Consider the following 10950-nt stretch of genomic DNA (forward strand, 5'->3'; position numbering starts at 1 on the left):
CTCGTGCAGCACCCACTTAGTACAGAGCTTTCTCATGCCCAAATATTCGTGAATGATATGATGTACACGTTCAGTTGATATCTTTAGAGTGTCTGCTATTTCATTAAATAAAATATATACCCATACCACAAATGTTACAAAAACAGTTAAACGGTCTAATAAATTAGATTAAAGTATACAAAAGAAAAAATATTATAATTTTCGTAAAATTAAAATTAAACAATTTTCTTTTATACAAAGAAATGTAATTACGTCAAAAGAGTCCCATAATTTAGAGCCTCCCTTATCACCTTCGTGGTTTGGAATATCGGAGAAATCCCAGAACCACGTGGCACCCTTCTATAAAACCCCATCAAGGGTTCAACCCACGATGGGTTGTTCAACCATAGATGGGTCGTCGAAGAGCGCTATTCGCGTGAACTGTTCAGAGTGTAGTAAGAGTAGGAAAGAGATATTAGGATACAAAACCTGTTTAAAAAATTGCAAAAAATTATCCAGATTGAAACAAATTAACTACGTAATAACTTTTATCTCTTTGGAACAAAACTGATTGGACGAAATTTAAATCAGCAATTGTACGGAGGCGAAAGGAGAACGCCGCGACCCGTTAATTAATTCCGAATTTCTGTAAACAGATAAACATTTTTTGAAGAAAGTTAAAGCGAAACAAAAATCCCCGTCGGCGAGTAAAAATGGACATTAAGGCGCTCGGCACGTAGTTGTATTTTCATTCCGAACTGATTTATCTGACACGGAAAGATTAAAAAAATATATTGGATAAGCGAGATTTTTCCTAATTTGCAAAACAGAAACAAAGAACGGCCGTGAGATGTAGATTACACCGAGATGGCGGGGCATTCCGTAAGCCATTTAACAACTAATGCCACCGAAGAAAATACCAAGAAAATTACACCGACCCGGACGAAAAAATAAAATAAATTGATTAAATCTTGAAATTCTCGATTACCTTTCTACAAAGAATATAGGTAGAAACGCGATTTCTTTGTATCTGCTCTTGCCTGTCCACTTCGATTTCGTTTTCAAAATCTGAATTCAGTATAACATATATTTATCCATTCCATAAAACAGTGAACTCGCAATGTTGCTGTATCAACTCGAGTTTTTATTCATTTTGATTTTGATAAATAACAATATTTTAAACATAATAAAATAATCAAACAAAAATACTGTTATCAAATATAGTTTATTATAATATTAAGATACATCTAATACATATATTATCGAAGGACTTAAACAATGGTTTGTAGGTTAGAGATGTATTTTATTATGGTTTGTAGGTTAGAGATGTATTTTATTATATTAACATTAACTCTTGTCGACACCACCTATGAGGTAGAGTTTCTGAATGGAGTAGATGTAATTATAGACATTGCGAATGGAGTAGATGTAATTATAGACATTGCTTCTTTCCACATGTCCAGACAGTTCTTTCTTGTATATCCTTCTCTACCTGCATATTTATTGAAATAATCGTTTGTCGCACCCCATATCAATTCCATTGGATAGAATATTCAGTGATAAGGAGAAAAATATAATACTATGTGACCATATTGTTCAGCCATATGTTCATCCATCTGTTCTATCATGTATCTTTTTTCAGGCGTATTTCTAAACAAATAAATTACATAGAAGGCATTTAAACATTTCACTTATATTTACCGAGTAAAAATTTGGAATAGTTAATCCGCTAACATAGTTTCTTCAAAACTTATGGTATATTTCTCCATGATAGTCACCCTTGGACTAGAAGGAAAACACTAACTCTGCACCAGGAATAAAACTATTCCTGTTTCTAGCATAAAGAACAACATATCTGCAATGAATTAATAATAAATGCTATGACTAATAAAACCTAATCAATTATTATTCCAACATTTACCTTTGTTGCTTTTACACTAATTTTAATATTGTCTTGATATGGCCATGAGTAATCCAATGTTCGATTCTAGAATATGTCTCTTTTAAATACACAAATTGAAATAAAAAGGCTTCCTTGATTTTATGATATGTTTTTAAAAATTGTAGTATTTCAAAAACAATGTCTGCACATTCCATTAGACCCCTTCGTGGGTTATTATTAACTCCTATATTACTCAACAGGGTATGTTCTACATCCCTCTAAAAGCTACATATCTCTAAGTTTCTATGAATAACTTTCCAGACTAACAGTTTCCTGTGATGTAATTTTTATATTGAAAAAACCAGTCACTAACAGTGACTACACCCATATTAATATTCAGTGCAGCTGCAACAAGCTAAAAATATTTCCAATAAAAAACGCAGCAATATAGTTTTTAAGAGTATCAACGCTTATCTCTCTAACGCATTTTATTGCCAAGGAAGGGCCTCCATTATCTCGTTCCTGTTCGAAGTAACTGATTAAAGACGCAATCTGTTTCTGACTCTGACTCTGACTATCTAATGTTAGGCATTTTCAACCGGAGTAATAATAAGCTGCGATTTGAAATGTATTAAAACAAGCAAAACGCTAAGACAAAGTTTGCTGGTTTATAATCTTATAACCTTATTATAATTATTGTATTGAAGAATGTTGCAGACGTTTGACAACCAGGCGAATTTTATAGGCTGATTCGTTGATATGGTCGAGCAGGTCAAACTAATAATGATTTTAGCCATTTTGACTGCCTTGTGGAGTTTAATAAAAAAAACAAATATTTGTTTTTATATATTTTAAACATATTTGTATTTTAAAAATACAAATACACATACAAAAATACATACACAAATACATACGCACAATTTGTTAGTAAACATTTCTAAGTCGTATGGAAAAAATCAAAGAGAAATAATATTCTGGATAAATAATGGACTGGACCTACAGTTTAACGTGATCTCCGAGCCACGGTCCTCGGTATTAAACTTACCGACTGGCGACTGGTTACTGGCGTGAAAAATCATTTTTCTTGTCGGTTTTTGCATTCTTATCTAGGACAATCACAAATATTAAACAATTACAAATATAAATTTACTACCATGCCCCAGCAGGATTCGAACCCGCGACTATCGGAACAGTAGTTGGACTGTCCTGTCGCCTTTACCACTGCGCCAACCAAACCAGCTAATATAAAATTTATATGCGAGATATAAAATAAATTTCAATTGAAAATTGTCATAAAATTTTACGTAAAAATATGATAAGATAATTTAACCAGCATAAAACTTACCTTGATAGTATGTCAGTACTCAATTGACATCTTCCACTTTCAAAATGTCAAAACAAACAGGAAAAGCAGATCAAACAGAAAAAAACAAATCCGTTAAATTAGACAAAGCCAAACAGAGCGATATCAAAGAAAAGGTCTACAATACCAAACAAATTGAAACATCTATCACAATCTTAGAGTCTCCGGAAACTGACGTGGTACTAGAAGCACTTCTATTTCTATCGAAATATGCAGACATAAGTAAGAATAATCCTGTATATCTAACGAAGAAGGGTCTTATAGAAAAACTGGTTAAGAACATGGATAAAAACATATGTATCCTAAGACTGTCGTTGAGACTACTTGCAGAACTATTAGGTTTCGATGAAGGCCTTTATGAGATTGATCAAGAAATGTATGATGAGACCTTTTTACGTATAACTGACATGTATATAGAACATAAAGATGTTTACATCAGACAATATTGTGTCGAAATTCTATCCAAAGTTGCAACAATACCTCGAATCATAGTGTTAATATTCAAAACAGATCTTTTAAATCCAGTTCTGGAAAATATGAAAGTATCTAAGAATGTTATAATACTGTATCACACTTTGTTGTTGTTTTATCGACTAATGGACATACCATCAGCAGTGAGTCAACTATCAGAATGCAAGAATTTTGATCCAAACATTGTTATCCATCACATCAATAATGATGACATAAAAATCTCTAATATCGTCTTGGATATCATCGAGAAGATGTCCAGCTATGGACTACCTTTCATTCAAGAAAGTTTTAAAAACGTACGACTAGTTGAGAAAGTGCTATCCATTATTATGAAAGAAGAGACTGTTGATCAACATGATAAAGCTCTAAATATCCTCAAGAATTGTTTAGCTTGTGAAGAGACAAATAATTACTTCGTAGAATCCGTCGAATTTTTAGATCTGTGCCAGTGGGTGAAGACATGCCATCCAAGATATCTCATACCATTAATTGAAGTGTTTCTGATATTAACCAGTATGAATGAGATGAAGCAAACCTTGTTTGATTTATCCGTTGAAGAATCAATATTATCATTTTTTCGTTATTCCAATAAAATATTAATAAACAAGGTATGTCAAGCTGTATCAAACATGACGACACACAAATATTGTTGCGAGCATATGCTGACACCTGTTGTTGCAGCAACCCTTGTTGATATATTAAACCGACAAGGTGATGACGACGACTCACAGAATGAAGTTGCCTTAAGGACCATCTACGATTTCATGAAAAGAAACTGCAAAGCTCTTGACATATTCTTCCAGAAGCAGTTCAAATCAACGCTTCTCAACTATTTCTTCACGAAGTCGATGATACTAAAAGAAGATAGTTTTCAAATGATTCTAGAGATTTTATACAAGTATTTGGTTCATCCGATACTTCAGAAAGAATTTCTGTCCTCCGATTTATACAAGGAACTTTTAAAATTATTCCAACAATCCTCGACTGCCATTTCGAATTTGTGTTGTGAGATATTAACGTATCTGTTGATGGTTGAGGAGTTTCGAAAGAGCTTTTTAGATAATGGGGGTATCAGGATATTTCTGGATAAAGTCGGGAATTCTGAGGAGGTGAAGTTAGTGACTGAAATGTTGTATTTCGTTTACAGTTCTCTCGTTTACGATGATATAGCCATGGCGTTTTTGCATGGTGGTTTAGTAAGTTGTTTACGTGATATGGGTGATTATCTCATCTCCAAAACACCATTAATTAAAAAAGTTTTACTGCTTGCTTTCAACTACTATCTACCCATCAAGTTCTTTGATTCTGGCCGACTAGAAGTCATCGATAAGTTGCCCAACAAATTTTATTTAATTCACGGTCCCTGGAACGGCCCTTTTCCTTTCCTGGATATATTGGAACGCATGTTTGTTTCTCCTTATCAAACGATTTATCTGGTAGATTTCTCATATGAGATAGATCAAAACGCATCCAGCGTGAATAGTCAAAGTTCCTTAACACTTTCAAGAAGCTTAAAATCATCCGACTACTCCGTGACAAACATAAACTCGCTAGATAGCCTCAGCATCATGTTATCAGCATCGACACCATCAGTACTCGACGTTAATTATGGAAAAATATCACCGGACCCGTTTTTACCACGATACATTTACCATATCCGAAAATACGAGAAATTCCTCGGCGGTTCAATCCAGGACAGATGTAAATTCCTGGCCGAATACGTCGATACACTTCTTTGCGGTCCCCGAGAAAATCTTACGTTACCCCAGAAGATCCACGAATACAAACTACATATCGAATGTCTTAAAACAAAGTTGGGAAACAATATAATACCGATCGGTTATCTCAGGCTCGGGTTTCATTGCGAGCGGGCCCTTCTTTTCAAGGCCCTGGCCGATAAAGTTTCTATTCCCTGTTCATTAGTTAAAGGAAACCTGAAAGTTTATTGGAATGAAGTTGCTGCATTTGAAGGGGTTGATACTAATGAGAAGGTTAGGTTTTATGTGGTCGATTTAATAGATAATCTGGGTGATTTATTGTTAGTAGGCTCTAGGGAGGCGAATAAATACTGTAATTTAAACTAAAAGTTGTTTGATTTGGTTTCATATTTGTACGTTTTATTAGGACCTTAAACGAGTCCTTACTATTTTCAAAGAGGTTGGCTTATCAAAATTATAACTAGTGTAGTAAAACAGCCAATAGCAGTATTGATTATTAATATGAGTATTGTGGCTAAAATCATTCAAAAAATTAAGAACAATATGTACCTTGAGGCATGTCGAATTTTACATCGTGAAATAACGGTCTACAAAATACCCAGAAATATAATCCAGAAATATGTATTTTTCACATTTTTTTATATATTCAATAAATAACGGTCACATAATGTAAACATCACTGTTTCATTTCGTTTTACTTCCATTCACCGAGCCACATCATTTACACTAAAGTGGTGACCCCGACGTGATCTTTCGCAAAATTGGGTTTGGACTCGTGAATGGAGGGTACGTGCAACATGGTGTATTTTACGTGGCCGTTATATTTTTTATTTCAAAATTTTCAATATTTTTAATTCGATTCGTTTTCGATTTTACCTTCAATATTCCTCTTCATTTTATTCCTATTCCTTTTCAAATTCCTTCTATATTAAATTCATTCAAACATTTGTTCCTCATTAAATTTTATTTTAGTGCTGGAATAATGAAGCTTCAATTTTATTTAGTTATTTCCAATTCATTTTTTTTTAAATTTTTTTGTCAAAATGTTTTGTTGTCTTTCACAATGTTTTGAACTCATAGATATTTTTACATCACTGCTTAATCATCAGCGTCTCTGCTAAACATTTCTTTCGGCGCTATGTTTAAATCATAATGTCTTAATTCGCTCGCCGTCTCCGTCATAATGACAGACATTTTGATTTGAAAGGTTTTGGGCAGCTTCGGTCGGATACCGTTAATTTTTAATTACCGTTTTAATTACCGTAACGTATGTGACAACGGATTAGTCACAGAGCAGCTCTAGAAGCTAGGTACCGATTGCAGTTACCGTAGACTCGTCATGTCTTCGTTGAGGTACCAGAATTGCTAACGTCTCGTCGTCGAAGAAAATAAACTACCACGTCGTCGAACAATCGATCCTCCCACAGCGTCGATTACGGAATCCCTGTCCGAAAAATAGCTTATTCTCAACGTCGTCGATGGACCACCTTCAAGTGTCAAAGCAACGATGAAGCAACGGTATCTGTAGGATCGGAAGATATCAACAGCCGTACCAGATCGCAACAGGACCAACCACAACCGTTTCGATTTATCATATTTTTCAAAGCCCTTGTAGGAATGTTCGTCGGGTCGGTCGGTCGGTCGAAATGTGTGGCTGCCGCTGCGATTATTTATCAGAACACTCACTACTATCTTTGGAAGGAATTTGCACGGGAACTAAAAACACTGGTTGAATCAAAGTTGTTTATTTCAACTTGCGATTGATACATGTGGTCGATGGGAGAATGGACAGGATATTAGGTTAAGGTGAAGGAAGTACGGTAGCGCTGTGGAAGTGGTACTGTTACAGGGGGACGGTGATAAGAAAAGAGAGCGAGACGTCGTCGTGATGGCCTTTTATACTCCAGAACTGCATGGTACCAATCCACCGGCGTTGCCAACCTTTGTAGTTGTTGATGGTGAATTGGTGGTGGCCTAAAAGGTCGTGGCGGTCGCCACATAACTCCCCTCCTAGTGGAACAGCCGTGGAACGTACCTATATGTGGTGCAAGTTCCGGAATGCACCCGCAATCACGCAAACAAACGCCCGGGGACTGCTGATGAGATGGGGATCCCAACCTGAGCGAGGAGTTTTACGGGATCAGCTGCCATCGGAGCTGTAGCAGGACGTCGTTCGTCTTGAGGCGTTTAGCTTTGTTTGAGGGTACCTGTAAATGTGTTACGTGTCCCGTTTCGTGAGGCGAGGGTGCTCATGTGTTGCTGGTATACATGATGGGCTTCTGTGGTTTTCGTCCATCAGGCTAGTCTCGTGGGATGTCGTCGACCACGTGATGTTGATGAGTTCCGTTCCTCGTGCTATCCTTCCATGCACGTGTCAAGCACCTGTCGAGTGGCTTATGTTGAGTTGATTTACCTGTTAGGCACTTTGATCACGTCGGGATCACCAATTGTAGGAATGTTCGTCGGGTCGGTCGGTCGGTCGAAATGTGTGGCTGCCGCTGCGATTATTTATCAGAACACTCACTACTATCTTTGGAAGGAATTTGCACGGGAACTAAAAACACTGGTTGAATCAAAGTTGTTTATTTCAACTTGCGATTGATACATGTGGTCGATGGGAGAATGGACAGGATATTAGGTTAAGGTGAAGGAAGTACGGTAGCGCTGTGGAAGTGGTACTGTTACAGGGGGACGGTGATAAGAAAAGAGAGCGAGACGTCGTCGTGATGGCCTTTTATACTCCAGAACTGCATGGTACCAATCCACCGGCGTTGCCAACCTTTGTAGTTGTTGATGGTGAATTGGTGGTGGCCTAAAAGGTCGTGGCGGTCGCCACACCCTTTTCATGCAGCATATTTTGTTTGGTATATCTTTTTTTGTATTTGGTTTTTTTTCATACATTTTTGTATTGCTTAAAATAATTGTATGTAAAATTCTGGCAGGGGAGTATTGTAGCGACCTTGAGGCATGTCAAATTTTACATCGTGGAATAACGGTCTACAAAATACCCACAAGTATAATCCCAGATGTTGAATACGGGCGGGGTGCCAGCAGCGCCAACTAGAACCCGATAACGAATAGCTGGCAACCCCGAGACGTTTATCTGGGATGTCATTGAAGGGGATTTCCATTCATGCAGTACTCGACTATCGTTTAGTTTAGACGTGCACCATCCGTTTAGAAAGTGTTTTCTAGGGTATCAGGATATTTCTGGATAAAGTTGGGAATTGTGGGGAGGTGAAGTTAGTGACTGAAATGTTGTATTTCGTTTACAGTTCTCTCGTTTACGATGATATAGCCATGGCATTCCTGCATGATAGTTTGGTAAGTTGTTTACGTGATATGGGTGATTATCTGACCTCCAATATACCCTTAATTAAAAAAGTTTTACTGCTTGCTTTTAACTACTATCTACCCATCAAGTTCTTTAATTCTGGCCGACTAGAAGCCATCGATACGTTGCCCAACAAATTTTATTTGATTCACGGATCCTGGAATGGCCCTTTTCCTTTCCTGGAGATACTTATCAAACGATTTATCTAGTAGATTTCTCCAATGGAGTAGCTCAAAATGCATCCAGCTTGAAGTTCCTTAACACAAGAAGCTTAAGATCATCCGACTATTCCGTGAGCAGCATAAACTCGCTAGATAGCCTCAGCATCATGTTATCAGTCTCGACACCATCAGTACTCGACGTCAATTATGGAAAAATATCAGCGGGCCCGTTTTTACCACCATACATTTACCATCACCAAACATCCGAAAATACGAGACCCAACCACCTAGGAAATGTAATCTTTCGAATAAAATAAATAAATTAAAAAAAAATAATAAGAAAAATCTATATATATATGAAATCGGTTAATAAAATAATAAAGATATTGAATGAAAATATGTTATTTTCCTCATTTTCACCGATGTATTAAAACCATAAATAACACAGAACTTAATAACAAATCAATACAATACAATCAAAACACCGCACAAAGGCTATTAAAATGACAACAAACACCCCCTCTACCGAGCAACCGACAACAACAAAAAAACACCAATAAAAAATATTCGGCGCCTGTCTTCGTTCCTCTTTTTTCTTTCTACCAAACAATGGAGTGTTTATTGTGAAGAATCAGCATTAAGCTAAACAAATAGCGAACTCCAAAACAGCAGACAACGGGCGGTAAATATTGTAATCTAGTCATTAATCACGTCGCAACGGCAAAAGAAAATTTAAATCATAACAAAATAAAACAATAGCGAGTGTAAATTATTGCCCGCTATGATTTATGGGGCAAAAACGGCTCTCAACGCCCCGAAAGAATAGTTTCGGAAACTGGTACACTTAAGAGGAAAATTATTGTTCACTTTTAACGTTTAACATTTTTGGTTATAATGGCGTCGTGTCCATTCACGACGGCTTTAATTAACAGCGGGCGGCCCTTTTAATTTCTTTCTTTCTCACTATTATAAAGCCCAAATAAATATTATTTTTTCCGTGGAATAACCGTTTTTAATTTTAGACTTTTTTTTTCTAAGATGTTTGCTAATTGTTTTAATTCTTCATAACAGTTTTGACATAAACAATTTGACTTAACTAGAAGGAATTATTTTATATTAAAATTGTCCCTAAACCTATAAAATATGATAAAACTCCAATGTTAACGTTGAATTCACTTTTAATCTGCTAACTTGACGACTCTGTGATGCAGTGGTTAAGGCGACAGAACAATCTTCCTATTGCTGCAATAGTCGCGTGTCAGAATTATGCCAGAGTAGGTATTCAGTATGTCAGAGAGATAAATTAGAAACATTGTTAAATATATTTTTTCCATAGTTGCCGAAAAAGCGATATAACTCGCTTTAAATAATTTCACGCACTGACGCGCACCACATAGTCTCGAACGAACAATTCGGGTTCCGTGACAAACACTGAGGCCTCCATCAAGCTGCTCGCGTCGCAGCAACCATCCATCATAAAAGGTCGCAAAGCTAGAGCCATTTTCAACCAACGGTCTAGTACTTAAAGCGAATGATCTAATTTCTTTCATCCATTCATACTTGGAAGACAGAACCTTTCAAGTAAAGATCGGCGATGAACTGTCCTCTCGAAAACAAATTTCCGCAGTAGTCCCGCACGATGCTCCGCTGGCTCCAGCTCTGTTCAATTTTCACATGGCCAATTTCCCACTGCATAAACTTCCACACACAGCATTTTATGCAGATAACACAGCTTTCTTCACCACCGGTTACAGTCCCGACGCCATCCATGACAGACTCCAAATCCAGCTCAACCAGACAATTGCATTATACAAATGTTGGCAAACTCAGCAAGCCATGGGCTTCGAATTGCTTCCTCATCCAATTGAAAAGTCCCCGGCCTACCATAGTAAAACACTTTTTTTGGCAAAATTACTTTTTTTTTCAACATAATTCCCTCCAAGGGCGATACACTGATTATAGCGACCCTCCAACTTTAGGATACCATTTTTATAGTACGATTTGTCATTTGCTTTAAAATCAATTTGGCTCAGTTTCGGCGA

At 36.7% G+C, this 10950-nt stretch overlaps 1 protein-coding gene across 1 annotated transcript; it reads left to right on the forward strand.

Annotated features, from left to right (window-relative positions):
• The first annotated feature begins 3250 nt into the window (after nucleotides 1-3250).
• LOC143190817 (uncharacterized) lies at nucleotides 3251-10434 on the forward strand. Its single transcript, XM_076395383.1, has 4 exons — nucleotides 3251-5765; nucleotides 8957-9204; nucleotides 10120-10182; nucleotides 10306-10434. Exons 1-4 carry the CDS (start codon nucleotides 3251-3253, stop codon nucleotides 10432-10434), a joined length of 2955 nt encoding a protein of 984 aa, XP_076251498.1.
• Nucleotides 10435-10950: the final 516 nt, after the last annotated feature.

This window comes from Rhynchophorus ferrugineus, unplaced genomic scaffold (assembly GCF_030347505.1).
Source record: "Rhynchophorus ferrugineus isolate W39M unplaced genomic scaffold, kcgeb_rfMv2 rfM2, whole genome shotgun sequence".
NCBI classification, from domain to species: Eukaryota; Metazoa; Arthropoda; class Insecta; order Coleoptera; family Curculionidae; genus Rhynchophorus; species Rhynchophorus ferrugineus.

Bases quoted from the DNA above. Each gene is read 5' to 3' on its own strand.
- LOC143190817 (XM_076395383.1), top strand. From the start codon at position 3,251: ATGTCAAAACAAACAGGAAAAGCAGATCAAACAGAAAAAAACAAATCC. The intron at 5,766-8,956 runs GTAATTTAAACT...CGATTTATCTAG, and splicing joins TAGGGAGGCGAATAAATACT to TAGATTTCTCCAATGGAGTA. The intron at 9,205-10,119 runs GTAATCTTTCGA...TCTGTGATGCAG, and splicing joins GACCCAACCACCTAGGAAAT to TGGTTAAGGCGACAGAACAA.